The sequence below is a fragment of the Bemisia tabaci genome, chromosome 2 (assembly GCF_918797505.1).
Source record: "Bemisia tabaci chromosome 2, PGI_BMITA_v3".
NCBI lineage: Eukaryota > Metazoa > Arthropoda > Insecta > Hemiptera > Aleyrodidae > Bemisia > Bemisia tabaci.
The window spans coordinates 32,710,316-32,729,119 of record NC_092794.1 but is presented as its reverse complement, the minus strand read 5'-3'; the positions used below and the strand labels follow the sequence as shown (position 1 = coordinate 32,729,119).

Here is an 18,804-nt window from a genome sequence, read left to right as displayed (position 1 = left end):
CATAGGGAACAAAATGAATCATGTGATTTCAGCCCGATTGTTGAAATATATTTTGTATGTTGGGACGACACAGATGACATCGGTTTAAAGGCGGAGCGTGATGGGTTGGCTATGTCTTATTGCTGCTTTGTCGTGCCTATATCAAGTTGAACTCACGACAAGCTAACGGCACTTCTTAAGTTTCCGACAGAATGTTGTCCATTCCACCTGACAAAGGCACAACAAAGCAGGGATAAGACATAGCCGACTAATCTCGCTCGGTTTTTTAACCTATGTCATCTATGCCGTCCCGACAAACAAAAAATTTCAACAATCAGGCTGCTCAGGTGTGTCTTTTGTTGTTCTTGGTCTAACTCAAAGCTCATAATCATTTAAAATCAATCATCATCACAGGTTTCCTAAATCTTTGAAATGTGCATTGAAATTTCATTTAAATTATTTCCAAGTCTGTCAAGAAGATTTTAATGGTCTTTCACGTTTGGATAAACCTTCAAAAATGTCATTATGAGCGCTTTTATGAATGCTGTGAGCACTAAATGTCACTCAAAATTTCCTCGAACGAAGCGCCGCCCATTATTGTCACTGTTTTTCTTTGATACCTTAATTTATATCTGTTCTTTTTCCCTGAGAGGGGTGAAAAACATCCAAAGCAAGTTTTTAAACTTTTTTTTTTTCTAAACAGAGCAATAATCAATGCCATTTCTCCCTGTATCGGGTTGAACCTTTGACCTTGCTTGTTCCTTCTCTGCTGCCCTAGGTCAACATCTTTTGAAAATTTGAATGTTTCTATAACCATCTCTTTGGGCTGGAATAAAGGTGAAGCTTCAGACTTTTGAGGTACGGATCCACTTCTCAGACTTTCCAACTTAAATTTTCCTGTTTCAGCATTAACTCCGTCTTCTGTGAAAGTTAAGATCCAGTAGGCATCCTCAAATAATAATCCAGAAATAGGGGGAAAAATCCAGCAACTCCATCGAGCCCAGGGGGTGGTTAGGCTTTCTTTACATTTTTTGGACTAGGACAGTACCTTCCATTTGCCAGATATTGCTAGAGTCCCTTTGGCAGTGAATTTGAAAGGCGCCTCCCCAGGCAAATGAAACCTCAAGTGCTCACCCCTTCCGAATGCATGGTATTCTATTCATAGGATGATTTGAATTCAAATTATCTTTGCAGAGCAGATGGTTGAAACTTCTTACAGTGTTTAAAAATCTCAGCTCCTATATTCTTTTAATAAAAGAGTGCAAATCGACATCATTCCTTGAAGTTCCTGCAGGATTTTCTTCGTAAAGAGAAGAAAAATCACGGCAGTTTTTAAAACCGTCCGTCAAGTGGTTTCCCATTTAGAAAATAAAGTATGACAGGAAGTCTGTAGTGTCACATACCGAGATAAGTGGTAATTAAAATATTCCAAATCATACCATGAACTGATCCTACAGAAATTGTGCACTTCTGATGACACCGCAACACCAAGGATAAAACTGAGAAATGGTCCCAAACTTAGGGCGAGGACTAAATTTTGAGATTGTCATGAAGAAAGGGTGTTAACTACTATTTCAGGGAGACGATTTTTCTTGATCCATCGAAGACTTTTCCTTGGAGAAACTGTCATCAATGAGCAGCTTTGACCGCAACAAAGGACCGCTCACACTGAGACAGGTGCTCAAAGTTTCTACGCTAGGCTTTCGGGTACAGTAATACACACCATTTGTCACTTTAACGATAAATTTAGAGCACAAGTTGTTTAAGTAAAACCAGGAAACAAGCTTAATTTCCATCTGTATGCTGCAGTCATGAGATGCTGCTCTCGGAAAACGATTCCTGATGCAGACACTAGTAGATACAGAACTGAAATGTAAACTTTTGATTATTACCAAAGTAATTGTTTATGATGAAAAAGTAACACTGCTAAAGCTGAGACTTGAAGGAGAGGCACAATTAAATTCTCTTCGAGGAAAAAAAGCAGATCAAACCGACGAGCTACTTGGCTTCAGCTTCAACCATTAGGAGCGAAAGGAACAATGAAGAAACGCCATAAACTTTAGAAACTGAAGTGAAAAGGTATTAAGACGACACTGATTGAAAGACAAAAAACCATTTTAGGTCACAAAAGATGATTTTAAATTGAAAATTTGTCAAATTTCAGATCGAGAACTGCTGGTGGCTATTTGCAATGTTTTCTCTTTGTGCTCTTTGCAATGAAAATGAACACCCATGGTTGAGGTTAAGTTAGGTACAGCTTTTTTTTGAGACTTGATTCAAATTGAAAGTAAAAAAACAGAAACATGGTAGGTGTAATATATCAATAGCTTTGTAGTCGCTTTGAGAAGCACTTCAGAGAGGTTTCCACGAGAAATTTTCTTTCAAACTTAAGAAAATTGAGGAAAATTGCGAGCCAATCAAAAGCCGGGGAAGGCTGGTGGCACCAATGTGTTGCACCGGTGAAACCGATGCGAACGATGCACTCTGATGCTCCGCGGTCAGAGTTGTGCGCAAGTTTTTTTACAAACGGCCCTTCGTATGAAACCCCGAAAGTAAAAGCTTCCACCTGTCGATAGACGCTATTAGTGCAACGTCACAGAAAAGCGATATATATCGATTTTTTCGCACTGGTAGCATTGAAAGAGGTTATGCCAATGTTATTGTTTGGATCCAATTCGATATAATGGAGAATCCCTATGATGACGTCGCCACTAATAGCGTCTATAGGAGGCCAGTGGAGGGTCTCTTGTCTCTGATAGGGAGAGTAGCGACAGATCTGAAACTCCGAAAGTCCATCAGGCCTTCACCGATGCCTCCCCGAATAAAGTTAGGGCCCAAAAGGGCAGCCAACCTATGAATTTCGAATGTCCAGAGCGATTTACAAATACAATTGTTACGAACCGTCGTTTAGAAAGCATGTATTTGGTTTACTTTTTGCATAAATTTACTTATTTTTGCGAAAGAACGCTCATTTATGTACATTCTTAGCCATCTTCGTTAGAATTGAAATCTGTAGGCTGGTAGTGAAATTTTGTGTGTTAGAAGTTGCTCAGAAGGGTGGCTGCACTTTTGGGCCCTAAGCCCTCCATGAACCGATCTGTCGCTACTCTCCCTATACAGTTACTCTAGAATGGCCGGCCGCGAGATAGCAAACCTACGTAACGCGCATGGGCCGGTTTTTGAAGGCAGGAGGGTAGAGTCCCTTTATACCCAGAGTTAAGACAACTCACTTTTGGTTCGGCTGAAAGTGGCCTAAAAAAAAATCCAATTCTGATTGGTTCTCGCTCATGGAGGCCGAAACGAGTGCACCAAGATGGCGGTACCTCGAATGTGAACAAGAATAATGAAAATATCACCTAATTGTGGTTTATCAAGAGTAAATTGTCATTTCCATCGGTCCAAAATGAAAAGAGAATAAGAAATTATTCACAAACCAATCTCATTTTCTTTTTAATTGATCAATTTGTTGATGTTGTTGTTTTTGTATGACAGACATCGCAGGATTCCTGATCCTTATCCCTCAATATCGTTCGTTTGGGTGCACTCGTTTCGGCCTCCATGGCCAGCTACGGCCGGCTGCCAGTCAGCTGATAATCGAGTTGTCTTAACTCTGGGTATAAAGGGACTCTACAGGAGGGGGGTGGGAGCCCAAGATTGGTCAACGAGTTTTTAGGCTTCATGATGCTCTTAGGGCAGTAAATAAACAAACAAGATGGCGGCTCACCGTAACATTACGAGTGAACAGATTGGCCCAGATATTCCGGACCACATTTCACCAAAAACTGCTGTTTGTCAAACCGCCGTCAACACCTACCAAGCGGCGAGTAGGCCTTCGGCCATGCTCGGCAATCTTCGTAGCCAATCAGGTTGCCGCTCGCCGCCCGTAATCTCGAAGAAGGTTCGGCTCCTACACCACCCTACACTTTTCGAATTTAGGCATTCGGCCTGATTCTCTTTTCCTCTTTTCCGTAATTAATAACAATAAAAAATTCATTTAATCATTACTTAGCGGCACCTTGTCCAATTTGTGCCTAGCGCCTCTACAACTTTGCAAATTTGGACGTTACCTTTTGAACATTTCATCCCTTCCCTTTGAAATTACTTTGAATAAGTACACTTCACATATCACACGGGACTTTTATCTGCATATTTACTTGGCTTTATTCGCATAGGATCTTTTAAGAAGTAAATTCTTTCGATAACTTATTGGGGATGGTCAAGTCACCAATTAGAGCCCGTCATTCCATGCCATTATTATTACAGGACTAGGTTTCTTACCTATAATTTGATGGGCACCGTGAGAATGATAGATAACCGTATTTGATCCGTGCCTTAAAAAATGAACTGCTGGTGGCAGAACCATCTTGGTGTTGTTCATTAGGAATTTTAGACTTTATTCTGTTTTTTCAGCAGATGAACCTTATATGGTAACTTGTAAAGTTTTGCCTCATTTTCCTTGAGTTCTACTTAGTTTGATGCTAAAAAACAAGAAAATTCATGGAGAAACGTGCCTTAAAGGTGATAGTTCCCCCTCATACTTACTATCAGAGTTCCAACGGAAAAAATCTTGTTGTCATGGGTAAATACGGTTTCCATTGCTTCTTCAGCTGTTAATAGACAACTATGCGGGTTTGCTGGAGAATTTGGTGACTGCTAGGATTGTTAATTAGTATCTCCGAAGCCTGGTTGTTATAGCTAAACTTAAAGCATTGGCTTCAACGCATCGCAAAACCAGAACCTTGGAGAGACCAGTGAACATCCATGAGAAAGTGAGTAAGGAGCAAGGTACCTAGCATTGTACATCCGTCTGGTTTTCACAACTACCGTTCCTAGGGATTTAGGATTCAGATTCGCACATCAACCAGTAAGCTTTTCTCCCAATCATCTTGATATAGAGGCAGCTATGCAAGGCGCAGCCAGGTAGTCCAATGCTCAAGCCACTTAATCAACACAAATATTATCCTAACTTACAACAAAATGACTTGTTTCTTCTCTAACAATGGAACCGGAAAATGTTACTTTGAATGCGCGAGAAACTTCTTTGGTCGAGATGAAGAAACGTAAATGAAGAAATGAGTCCGGAACATCTCGACCAGGTACAGGCCGCTGTGTTTACATTAGGAGTCTGGAGTATCTCGCCGCAATTTCACTTGAAATCACCATGAACAGATCAACGGGGTAACTGATATTTGATTTTACGAAAGGGATAAATGTTAGACGCGGACGAAAGTTCTTTTGTCGAGGTGAAGAAACGCTAACGCTGAGAAATTGAGTCTGGAACATCTCCTAGCTAGAGGAAGTCCGCTCTGGGTACGCTTTGTTTATGTCCGGACTATATGCGTTGTTAAAGTCCACAACTGCCCAACGAAAATTACCCGCTGAGCGTTGAGCTCAACGAAAGCGTTGGTAAATTCTGGTGGATTTACCCGTTTTCCAAGATGGCTGCTCAGCAAACTGCCCAACAACTCAGCGAGGTTTTTGGCTGCTGTGGACCGCTGCCGAGTTTGCTGGATTGTTGTTATGTTATTGTTTACATCCATAACCGCCATTTTTTCGCACTTCTTCGCCACCTGTTCGTCACCAGACTGACTTGCAATTGCTTATAATCGTTTATTGCGTCAATTTCGTAATAATGTGGGTGTTGATAAGATTTTTAAATGTTAAAAATATTAAATTTCAATAAAACTTAACCTCCAAATCCGCAGAATCCGACGGGAATTTAACAACGACACCTCGATTTTCTCCCGTCTGTTGAGCTGACGTCGTCGTTGAGATGACGTCAATCTTGCTGAGATTCGGCCATTTTTGTTGGGCAGCAAAAGTAATTTTTACATTAGGAGCGAGTTTGACACCGATGACAGACTTTGGTTTTTGATGAAAATTTGGTCTGGAATATCTGGGCCAAACGCAAAAACCGTAACATTACCAAAGACATAAAGACAGAGCGCTCGTATCTAAAAGCACGGGGAAAAAGTGAAGCTAGGTTCGGCGCTGCGCGCTTGTGTGAGTGTGTAAATGAGCGCGGGAATCCATGGCGGCAAACGGAAATTTGATTTGAACTTGTCCTCTTGATTTTCGCACATTTCTTCTTTGAAACGTATTTTAAATTCCTAAAACGAATATACTAAGAAAGTTCGGTCTGCGTCCTAATATAATACACCTACTTTTGCTCGGTAACAGGCAGTAATCTCACATAAAGTTAGTTTTTCTTCTGCTCATTGTGGTTCTGCAGGTTCAAACAGGCCGTTACAGTTCTAGATCAACGTTACTCCCAAATGAAATTAATCGGTCGACGACGGACTGAAACTAACCTAAAGTTAAAAAAATATGAGTGTGTACCTGAATTTGGGCAAAAATCAACCTAAAATACTTTGTTTCCGCAATTTTATTTATTAGTTCCCGCCCTACATTTGAATTCAAACTTATCCCGATTTCGCCGCCAATCCTCTAGCCAATAGTAGAGGTGATTGAAAAGAAGCTCTAGAAGCTTCATTTTTTGCTTTTAGTGCCATAGAATAATAAGGCTACGCCTATAGAAAGGACACTCTCGCAGATTTCGTGACGAAGAAGAAGAACAGGGACCTGGAGCTCTTGAGCTGGAGCTGGCGGGTATTGTTTACATTCAGAAATGAAAATGGCGGCAATAGCCAACTGTAACACTCTAACTGTAGCTGATCACATGTGATTTTATCAGTCATCTGGCCAGCATGAGCATGACGAGGCTGTGGAAATCGTTTTCGTTACATTAATTTTGATACTCAAACTCTTTTCCTCTGTGGCAGTGACTTTTACACTTACATAACATTAGACTCTTCTTTGGCACCACTGATTACATTTGGCAACCCTGCAATTAGCTAGGCCCTACTATTACATTTGACAACCTTGCAAAGAGCTGGCGGGTTCAGAAAAGTATAGGGCAACGGGACCTAACCAAACCTGGACACAACAGGCGAGAGTCACAACGGCCGCTTACGCGAGTGTCCCTTCTATAGGCGTTAGCTTTATTATTCTATATGTTAGTGCTCCGTCTTTATGTCTTTGAACATTACATAACATCGATGAGAAGCTAAATTTGACAAAAATTTCAATTATGCGGCAGTAACAATTTAAACGAGCATATCTACGAATAGCACACGAAAAACACATGAAAACATTGTTAAATTGCCTTTCACCGTTATCACAGGAGGATGTAAGATGTGCATAACCTCAATCTTGCTTGCTGATAACGGCCCAAAGACATAAAGACGGAGCGCTCGTATCTAAAAGCACGGGGAAAAAGTGAAGCTAGGTTCGGCGCTGCGCGCTTGTGTGAGTGTGTAAATGAGCGCGGGAATCCATGGCGGCAAACGGAAATTTGATTTGAACTTGTCCTCTTGATTTTTGCATATTTCTTCTTCGAAACGTATTTTAAATTCCTAAAACGAATATACTAAGAAAGTTCGGTCTGCGTCCTAACATAATACACCTACTTTTGCTCGGTAACAGGCAGTAATCTCAGATAAAGTTAGTTTTTCTTCTGCTCATGGTGGTTCTGCAGGTTCAAACAGGCCGTTACAGTTCTAGATTAACGTTACTCCCAAATGAAATTAATCGGTCGACGACGGACGGAAACTAACCTAGAGTTAAAAAAATATGAGTTTGTACCTGAATTTGGGCAAAAATCAACCTAAAATACTTTGTTTCCGCAATTATTTTATTCAGTTCCCGCCCTATATTTGAATTCAAACTTGTCCCGATTTCGCCGCAAATCCTCTAGTTAATAGTAGAGGTGGTTGAAAAGAGGCTTCATTTTTTGCTTCTAGCCCTCCGTCTTTATGTCTTTGTAACGGCCCTCTTGTTTGTTTATTAACGGCCTTAAGGTTAATCTTCAGCTGTAGTTCCGAAAAAATCCACCACGTCGCGCTGCTAAAATCCGACTCCGAAATCAGTGATTATTTAAATATCACAATAGGTATCTTAAATTCTAAGACTCATAAGTTCTAGCAGCATACGTCTGGAATCCTTAGAAACAAACGCGAGCTTTGAAAGTCTAATAATAAAAGCTGTAAATTGATCCCAGTTTCTCTTACGGGATATCTGTAAGTGCGAGAGAGACAGCTCACGGTGGGAGAGAGATATCTGCCAACTGCTGAGAGCGATCAAGCGCGATTGGTTGCATCAAGGTCATCATGCTTAACCCTACTTTTTTCTGGGATCAAATTGCAGAGCTTCAGAAATGACTTTTCACGTTGTTTTTAGGGTCAATAGGAAGAAGAATGTTATAGCTAGAACTTATTTATCTTCGATTTAAACAGAAATTCCTTCAACTTTTATAAAAGCTCAAGGACTCACGTGGTGCTGTACGGACTCTAAAACACAGCGGTGGCGCCCCCTGCGCGGAAAAATTTCTTACTTCACGCAGCTGTAGATACACCTTAAAGAGCATCGTCATGGACCAAGAGAGTAAATGAGGACTCCCAACTCCCTATGCTAACCTGTGTTAAAAACCGTTAACGCGCGCTCGCAGCGAACCTGGCAGAGGGTGCGGTGAACTAACGCCACAGCGGTCCACGATCGTACCTCTATAGTATGTTATTCCATGCAATGTTCTTTGTTTATCTATGATTTATTTATTTGTGTAGATACTTTAATACATTTTACTTTCGCAAACTAATGAAATTGTATAGATACATACCTTCTGCAGATGTCAATGCGAAAGACTTTGATTTGAAGTATCTTATCAAAACACGAGCAAAGATGATTCAGTCAACTTCTGACGCAGAATCAAAGAGACTTGCTAATAATCAAATTAAAGGTAATGCTTGAAGTCTAGTATCTTTGATTTTGTGACACTCGGTTGATTTTTATCAGTACAACACTATTTCTCACTAAAAAGATTTCACTTAACAGAGAGGCGCCTTCGGCTAAAAGTACAATCCTGATTCCTGCTGCACACTACATACACACTTCCTTTGGCTTTCTCAACAGCAGTTGCTGCTGAGTAAAACGGTTAGAAATAACACTTCACATTAATACCAGTTTATGTACACGAAGACTGACGAATATTGAAATGAAAATGGGAAACTTTTCACACTAAACTCTTCAAAACTGCAGGGCGACCACGAGGATACGAGGATCTAGAAACTTCTATGAGCACTACCAGGGACCAGTTCTATAGGACCCTGGACTCCCGTAAGAGTCAATGTAAAAATTCGTGAGCAGGTACTAGTGCTGCTATCGCGCGTAGGATCCTCGCAACTCACTGCTGTTATCAGTTGTTGGACTTCATTAAAATCCGTAGGATCGCGTATAACTGCGAAAAATCGAATTTTTCGTTCTACTTTAACATGCGGCGGGCCCTTCCTAGTCGAAAGGGGTCGAAAAACGCCAAAAATATACTTATTTTTCAAGAATTCAGCCGCCTTATGTGTTATTTTTCAATCTCCGGCTTAACCTCACTTTTGGAGCGGGCGATGGATGAGTCGAGGTTCGGGGGGAAGGATCCTCTGAGTTGACTAGGATCCTACGCGAGAATGCGCTGCAATCACCCGCTCACAACAGAACGGCGTCCTATAGAACTCGTCCCTGGCACTACTGAGTGATAAGCCTAAATAGGTGGTGCTGGTGCATGGAAATATAAACAGGAAGACCCAATCATCGGTTTAGTTCACTACACCCTCTGCCAGGGAGTAGAGTCCCTTTATACCCAGAGTTACGACAACTCACTTTTGGTTGGGCCAGGATTGGGCTGAAAGTGGCCTAAAAAAAAATCCAATTCTGATTGGTTCTCGCTCATGGAGGCCGAAACTAGTGCACCAAGATGGCGGTACCTCGAATGTGAACAAGAATAATGAAAATATTACCTAATTGTGGTTTATCAAGAGTAAATTGTTATTTCCATCGGTCTAAAATGAAAATAGATTAAGAAATTATTCACAAACCAATCTAATTTTCGTTTTAATTGATCAATTTGTTGATGTTGTTGTTTTTGTGTGACAGACATCGCAGGATTCCTGATCCTTATCCCTCAATATCGTTCGTTTGAGTGCACTAGTTTCGGCCTCCATGGCCAGCCAAGGTCGGCTGCCAGTCAGCTGATAATCGAGTTGTCGTTACTCTGGGTATAAAGGGACTCTACCAGGGAGCGCTGATGTCAGCGCTAACCGGAGTTGGGGGTCCTTATTATTTATTCTCTTGGTGCATGGCATCGTGTCAGCCTATTCGCTCGCGACCAATGAAAAACCGGAACAGAAATGGCCATACTCTGTCTATAAAGGTACTCTACTGCCTACACCTTCTGTATTGGTAATTTTCGCCATGGTAATCGTTATAGGGTATACAAACGCATGCTCGTTGCTCCGTAACCATAAACCATAATACTTGTATTGCCTGCCTACAGAATAATCTCTTTCTCTTCACAATTTTTCAATGTTTCCCGTGTGTAATTTTACTCTCTTAATTACTTCATCAATTTTAAGGCCAAGCTGAAGGAGTTGGGCTCAGCAATGGTGAGATCTTTGTTTTATTTTCTCATCAATTCTGATTTTCCTCTGAAAAACTTTAAGTGGTTAAGTACATTCCATTTGCTCTCCGCTCGTGTATCAATGACATATTTCAGAGGAGCACCTTTTAAATTTTCATTCTCACTTGTCTTTGGTGTTGCGGTTTCATGACACTATGCGTAGAACCTTGATGATTCGAGGGTCCATGGTATGGTACACTTTTACAAATATGGTCGTGAATGCCTAATTCTAGGAGAAATTAAACATCTTCTAACTCTATTAGGTGATTCGTCAAGCTCAAGTGATGTGGTCGAACTGGCATGCGATATATTGCATCGATTAGGTCAAAAATCTCAGCAGATTTAGAATTTTTAGCAATAAGAAGGACAATAGCCCCTGCGTCTAAGCTTAATCACTCTGAACCCAAATATCTGCAAAATTCTGATTCAGAGAAATGAAAGCCGAATTGAAAACAACTCTTAAAACTGGTAAAATTGGCAGCAATGGACCGTGAAGCCTGTTAAAATTTATAGGAAGACATTTTTATGGCCAGAAATAAAAATTACGTAGAGAAATACATATCGACGGTGCAAGTCAGCAATCACATAACTCGTTGGCGGTGTCTGAAAATCTCCGCAACTGTGTTATTTTTTTAAAGGAGAACAAATGGACATGATTCCTTGAAGTTTTTGCAGAATTTTCCTCGCTCATAGAAGAAAAGTCACGGAAGTTTTAAAGAATTACCGTTGAGTAGTTTTCCGCTTAAAAAATAAAGTATGACAGGAAGTCTGCGACGTCGCAAACCGAGTTATGTGATTGCCGACTTTCACCGTCGATATAGTACTCATCCATGGAGGGTGACTTACATCAAAAAACATTCACTAGAGCTACCTTAAAGTAAAAAGGTCGCTGAACACGACAACCCGGCCAATTTTCACGTTGTGTGAATCCAGGTAAGGTGAGGTTGGGTAACTGGGCAGGAGTTCGGAGAAAAATGTCAAAATTTCAACTTCATGATTTTTTTCCCATCATTATATTGACAGTGGAGGCTACTTTTAAATTTTTTTTAGTAAGTACAACACCTTGTCTAAATGTAGGAAGAGTCAAAAGTCGAATTTCATCTTTCAATTTTTTCCCACAAATTTTCAAAAATTTCCCGTTTTTTTCACCCAGTTACCCAACGTCGTGGGGTAACTGGACTACCCCCCCCTTAATTTTTGAGGGGGGCATTATTTTTAATTCTCATTGGCCAGAAAGTGATGTCCTGCTCATGAAGGTTTAAGAAAATTTCATTTGAATGTATATAAACATGTTTAAGTGGTTAAGAATGATGTCGTAACAGTTAGCGGCAAAAAAACCCTCAAATCTGAGAATTGAATAACGGTAAAAAAAAATTGTTTCCTTGTAGATAAATGCTTAGAACTTCCTGTATTACTACTTATAAAGTAGTATTGTATACCAGGACACTGTTTGGCCACTTTTAGTGAGATTAAGAATGATACATTTTTAAAAAATGAAAAAAAATTAAGCCGCAAGGCTGATCTGGGATAGAGTCAGGCGCCAAAAAGTTCCCTTAATTTTTAAGGGGGGCATTATTTGTAATTCTCATTGGCCAGAAAAGAATGTCCTTCTCATGAGGGTTTCAGAGAATTTCATTTGAATTTATATAACCATGTTTAAGTCGTTAAAAGTGTTGTCATAACAGTTAGCGGCAAAAATGTAATTAAGTAATGCTTAAGTTATGCTATAATTGACTTAAGTTAGAAGTTTAATGTGCTGGGAACCCTGATTATTGGTCTTTGGCACTTAAAAGTCCACAATAGTCAATTAGTTTTGACATTTTCAGAAGTAAACAAACACCGAAGCACAGCAACCTTGCAATGGGTAACTGGGCAGGTGCCACCACTGCCACCTGCCCAGTTACCTTGGGGTGGGTGCCCAGTTACCCCACAAAGGGAAAATTTTCAAGGTAACTGGGCATCAACCCTTTGCAGCCAGTATTTTCATCCAATTATGTTGTAATTACTCACGCAGTACACAAATACATCATACATGAAGAAGAATTGTCAAAGTTGAATAAAATACTTGCTGGGAGTGAGATATGAGGCTCTTTTCGGGACCACCTCCGGCGTTGTTTTGAAAAAAAAGCTGTCCAATTTTCGGCACTTCACCATTCACCATCAAATTTTTTTTTGAAGTTATGTTTACATGTTCTAGATGGTTTACGTCATAATGAAGGTATGCCAACAGTGAAAACAATTTTTGCACTAATCTGGTAGAAATACAGAGGGCACTGCCCAGTTACCCCACCGCCCAGTTACCCAACCTCACCTTACAGCTATACTTTTTTGATATGATGTATATGTTACGGTCAATGTGAGGGAATGGGGGAGTGTATGTCATTGGCCGGCCAATGTTGACCGTGGCCGGGCATTTCGGCCGAAGATGTCATTGGCCAGCCAACGACGTCAATGGTCAGCGATTTTGGGAAATGTTTTCTTAACAATAAAACCGTCACATATTGACCAGCTGCTGATGTCATTGGCCGGCCAATGTACTGTTTGGCCGAGGGGTGACGGCCAATGTTGGATCTGTTATCATTTATCAATTGAACTTGAGAGAGTTGAGCAACCAAGCGGCAACCGCATCACCGTGTATCCAGCAATGCCGGCTGATGATATGTCTTTAAAATTAAAACTCAACGTTGCTTCTTGAAATAATTATTACAGCTGTGGGATAAAAAAAAACAAAAACGAAAAAAAAATGCGCCAATTTTCAAAGTCAAAAGAAATGTAAAATAAATTAAAAAAAACCTTCTAAAAAATAAATCAAACAGCTGTAGTAATTACACATTCACTCATTTGTTTCCTCTCATGTGGTATGTTTTCAGTTTTACGGTGTTTTATAATGTGAACGAACAATGGCCGTCAGTCATTGGCCACTGTCATCATCGGCCGGCCATTGTTCACCTCGCGGTGAAAATGTTAACAGTGACCGGGCTTTTTGGCCGATGACATGATTGGCCGGCCAATCATGTCAATGGCCCTCGATTTCGGCCGATGCTATCATTGGCCGCTCAGTGACAGCATCGGCCGGCCCCCCAACATTGACCGTAACATATATGTGGTTAAGAGCTGTTACATACGTCAATGAAATAGTTGTCCTCCATTTTCTTGAACCTGAGGCGTGGCAATTTATTACATTTTGAGCATTTTTGGCTCTTGGGAACGATTTTTCTCAAAAATTTTGCAATGTTGAAAAAAGTTTCACTGAACATTACTAATTCATTTTTTGCGTTCTTTTCAAAAACGTATAGGTACGGTTCTTAGTTTAAATTGGGTTCTGTGTGTGTGAAATTGATAAAACCCTAAAAATGGCAATAATGGACCGTAAGGCCCCTTAAAATTTAATGGAAGCCTTTTAAAGACCAGAGACGGAAAGAACGCAAAAAGTACATAGGAAACATCTGCTGGAAGAGTGATAACAGTCGAAAAAGTCAACGAAAATAGCTAAAAACAAAAAAAAATTTGGTACAAAATCTCGGCCCAATCCAAAAAATGTCACTAATTACCATTAAAGAAAGAAAAAAAAGAAAAAAAAAAAAAAAAAAAAAAAAAAAAAAAAAAAAAAAAAAAAAAAAAAAAAAAATAAAAAATAAAAAAAATATGATGGCAGTACCTTTTGGATTCATCATTTAAAAGACAATGATTTCAAAACGGCCCAATTTTCTCTTTCATGCCCACGCAATGTATTATACACCCTCAAGTTTTTCACACTACAAAATTAAATACCTATAAGGTATGATGACCTGAACACGTTTTGATCCATCCCTTTAAAGGAGTATGATATCAAATCGGCCCAACTTCTCTGAAGTATGCCCATTGTTGATCAATAACTTTTTCGAGACCTTCCGACTCATCACTGAGGAGACATTGATCATTACTTGACCCTTAGTATATGTCCTCATAAGGACATATAGGGGGTGTTTCATAAGGACTTCTTTGACATCTGGGTAAAGACCCAGATGTCAAAGAAGTCCTTATGAAAACTGTAATGAATTTTTTTTCTTTAAAGAGATTAAAAACGAAAAACCGTCATAAAATTGAAAAAAAATTCGAAGAAAATAAAAGGAATGGGCCGGTCGGCCGTATGTACATACTGGTGGTAGATAACTAGGGGGCTACGCCCCCTGGCCGCTACGTGGCCCAACCCCCCGAAGGCGCTCCGCGCCATCAATGGGCCGCTTCGCGGCCCTATTTTTACCCTCCTATCAGTTTTAGTTTTATTTTCCCCCTAAAAAATTACGATATGAGATATACTTTAATTTTGAACTTCACTTAAAATTACTTTAAAATTAAAAGGACGCGTTTTGGAATGACTGCTTGAAGAAATATTGCAGTAAAACAATGAACAATGATAGTCAGGTAATAATTAAAAATGCTTGAGTCGGGGATCGAACCCACACCGAGTTAAAAGTGGACGCCTCCGACGTCTTAAACGACTCGGCCACCACTCGACGTTAGGTCGCTTTCGCAAATCTTGTGTAGATAAGTGTAGAGCTGATGCACAGCCTACACAGCTACTGCGCAACCTCCTCGACCACTGCGCATCCTCCCGCGCATAGCGGTAGCAGTACCGGAGCATGCTGTAAACTCACTCACTTTTATAACGTGATTTTAAAAAAAACCTGGGTCCTTTTTCCAAAATCTGATTACAGCGGGCTCATCTAGGGCCTTTTACCTGTCGATTAACGAAAAAATCATGGAAATCGGCCCGGTAGAACGCTCAAACGAACTATGACAAAAAGTATAAATTTACATTGTTTAAATGGGAGAATTCGCAACTTTACCACGTAATATAAAAAAACCTGGGCCTTATTTTGAAAATCTGAAATAAGTTGGCTTATCTAGAGACAATTGCCCGTCGATAGCCGCAAAAATCATGAAAATCGGCCCTGTAGAACGCTGGAACTAAGCGTTACCAGTTTCGCAAAATTAGGAGGTCTTGGAGCTTATAGTATAGAGATAGGGTGATCATTCTCTCTTGCATATACATGAACAAGTATCATCGTCAAAAGGAGGATCAGTCCTTCTTGAAATCATCATACAATCATTTACTGAAAGATATTCACACATGAGTGAACAACTTAACAACTTTCAAGCAATGCCATATTCCCTGTTAGTTTCTGACAGAACGCCTCACAACTTACTGAGCCTGGCGTATTATCGCGAATATTATGTGCCTCTTACTTAAAATGCCTCTCCCTTAACAACTTCATGGACGTTGGCAAGACCGGGTCGGTCACCCATGCCAAAATGTTGGGACGTACCTATGTATCTATTTTTTTCTCCTTTTTTTTATTGTACATGGCGGCCGGCCCGTTCCTTTTTTTTTCTTTTTTCTTCGAATGTTTTTCAATTTTATGACGGTTTTTTGTTTTTTATCTTTTTAAAGAAAAAAAATTCATTACAGTTTTCATAAGGACTTCTTTGACATCTAGGTAAACGTAGACATATTCTAAGGGTCAAGTAATGATCGCAATGAGTCGGAAGGTCTCGAAAAAGTTATTGATCAACGATGGGCATATTACAGAGAAGTTGGGCCGATTTGATATCTTACTACTTTAAAGCGATGGATCAAAACGTGTTCAGGTCATCATACCTTATAGGTATTTAATTTTGTAGTGTGAAAAACTTTGGGGTGTATAGTACATTGCGTGGGCATGAAAGAGAAAATTGGGCCGTTTTGATATCATTGCCTTTTAAATGATGAATCCAAACGGTACTGCCATCATATTTTTTGGGTGCCTGTTTTTTTTTTTTTTTTTTTTTTTTAATGGTAATTAGTGACATTTTTTGGATTGGGCCGAAATTTGGTACAAAAAGTTTTTTGTTTTTTTTTTTACAAGGATATCACGTATTTTTGGTATGGCTTCTACGAAGTATAAGTAAAGAGAGTTCCCATTCTAAAGAGGTTGTTCCATCTGCCATATGAGTTGGGCCCAGATTGGAAATTGTTCATTTTTTCAGATATCAAAAGGTATGGTCTAAGGTGTCCGAAAATGGCCAACTTTTTGATCTCCCCCCCCCCCCCCCCGGAGAGGGAGGAGGGGGGTCCAATGAAAATCACTTTTTTGGGCATAACTCAAGAACGGTTAAAGATAATGCACCAAACTTTTTTTAAATGAAAAAACACGGTAAAAGCTTTCGTTTGATGTATTAATAGTTAGTATTTAATCAATTTTTGAATAAGTTATGACGAATCAAAAATTTTGAAAAAGTAAAAAAATCGGTTTCTTGAATTTTAAAGGTACGGCGATCGTTCTCAGAAGCACAAAAAACTTCCTGAATAAAAGCCTTTGATCTTCTGGTTAAAATGAGACCAAGTTCAACGCAGGGAAATTATTCGTTCCGGAATTTTGATTTTTAAAGTTGCCGCGGCAGGGTCCGCGACCCTCAGGGACCGCTTCCCCGAGTTCAAAATCGCGCCCGTCCCGCAACTTTAATTGCAAAATCGAAAATTTTGCATACAACATGTAGTGGAAGGTTTTAGGTGCTCAAATGTAGCCGAATTAATTTAATCATGCTCCCCCCCTCCCGGAGGGGGAGGGGGGGTCCATTGAAAATCGATATTTTGGACATAACTCAAGAACGGTCGAAGATAATGCACCAAACTTTTTTTTTAAATGAAAGAACATGAAAAGAGCTTCCGATTTGTGCATTGAAAGCAGCAATCAAAAAATGGCAATGAGTTATAAAAATCAATGAGAGTAATTTCGAAGAACTGAAAGTCATCAAACTCACCAAGCCATGATATTATGTCACTGCTCATCGTCGGTACTCCTTTCTTCATTCTCATTTTCTTCCTCGTCCTCGTTCTCCGAGAATTGTAAGTCACACTTTCGCAAAGGAAAACAGTCTTTCAGATATGCTGAGGGGGCGGGTTTATTTTCAAATCGTCCGTAAAAGAAGTACCAAAGGAGTGTAACAATGTGCGCACAAGGGTTTACAGTGCGTGCACCATTTTTGCAGGTGCAGTAACTGCTCCCTTTAATAGATTCGGACGAAATAATACGCCTAACACTCGCGAGGAACCGAAATTCGTAACAGTTGAGATTTTAGGAAATACGCAGGGACGGCGGGAGGCTCGCAATTGTAAGCGAAGAAAGTGGCCCCCGCGAGGGAGATGCGGGCTCTGTCAAGCCAACACCGGTCATGAATCACTCAGAAGCACAAAACAGCGGCTTTCAATACACGAACCGGAAGCTCTTTTCATTTTCTTTCATTTAAAAAAAGTTTGGTGCATTATCTTCAACCGTTCTTGAGTTATGTCCAAAAAAATCGATTTTCAATGCCCCCCCCCCCGGCCCCCCCTCCCCCTCCAGGGGGGGCATAATTAAATTAATTCGGCTACATTTGAGCACCTAAAACCTTCCACTACATGTTGTATGCAAAATTTTCGATTTTGCAATTAAAGTTGCGTGACGGGCGCGATTTTGAACTCGGGGAAGCGGTCCCTGTGGGTCGCGGACTCTGCCACGGCAACTTTAAAAAATCATAATTCCGGAACGAATAATTTCCCTGCGTTGAACTTGGTCTCATTTTAACCAGAAGATCAAAGGCTTTTATTCAGGAATTTTTTGTGCTTCTGAGAACGATCGCCGTACCTTTAAAATTCAAGAAATCGATTTTTTTACTTTTTCAAAATTTTTGATTCGTCATAACTTATTCAAAAATTGATTAAATACTAACTATTAATACATCAAACGAAAGCTTTTACCATGTTTTTTTCATTTAAAAAATAGTTTGGTGCATTATCTTTAACCGTTCTTGAGTTATGCCCAAAAAAGTGATTTTCATTGGACCCCCCTCCTCCCTCTCCGCGGGGGGGGGGGGGGGGGGCAGATCAAAAAGTTGGCCATTTTCGGACACCTCAGACCATACCCTTTGATACCTGAAAAAATGAACAATTTCCATTGTGGGCCCAACTCATATGGCAGGTGGAACAACCTCTTTAAAAGTTGTCCCCGAGCGAGAGAGCGAGAGGCAGAGAGTTAACGACGCCCCCCCCCCCTCCGCCCCTCAAAAGTGGCCCACCGTTTTTGAAGGAAGTTTCGTTCAAACCGCATGTCAATAACCTGTAATCGGTCCGGAGACATCAATATGAAGGATCCATATTTTTGGCACACCCTGTACGTCACGGAAAAAAAACCGCAGGTCAATATTAAAATCGTGACCAAGTTGGGTCACTTGACGTAATGCCTATTTCTCATTGGCTACGATAGGAACTACAGAAGCTATAGATAGAGGTTATGTTATTGTTTTGTTCGAAACTTTTGGATCGG

At 40.2% G+C, this 18,804-nt stretch overlaps 1 protein-coding gene across 2 annotated transcripts in view; it reads left to right on the top strand.

Moving 5' to 3' along the window:
* Nucleotides 1–10,144: 10,144 nt before the first annotated feature.
* Nucleotides 10,145–18,804, top strand: part of MED18 (mediator complex subunit 18) — a 46,700-nt gene continuing 38,040 nt past the window's right edge. Inside the window, exon 1 of one of the 2 annotated variants that reach the window (XM_072297192.1) lies at nt 10,145–10,234. In XM_072297192.1, the coding sequence (XP_072153293.1) occupies nt 10,160–10,234 (75 nt within the window). In that variant the 5' untranslated portion in view covers nt 10,145–10,159. The other variant, XM_019045160.2, reaches the window with a different exon arrangement.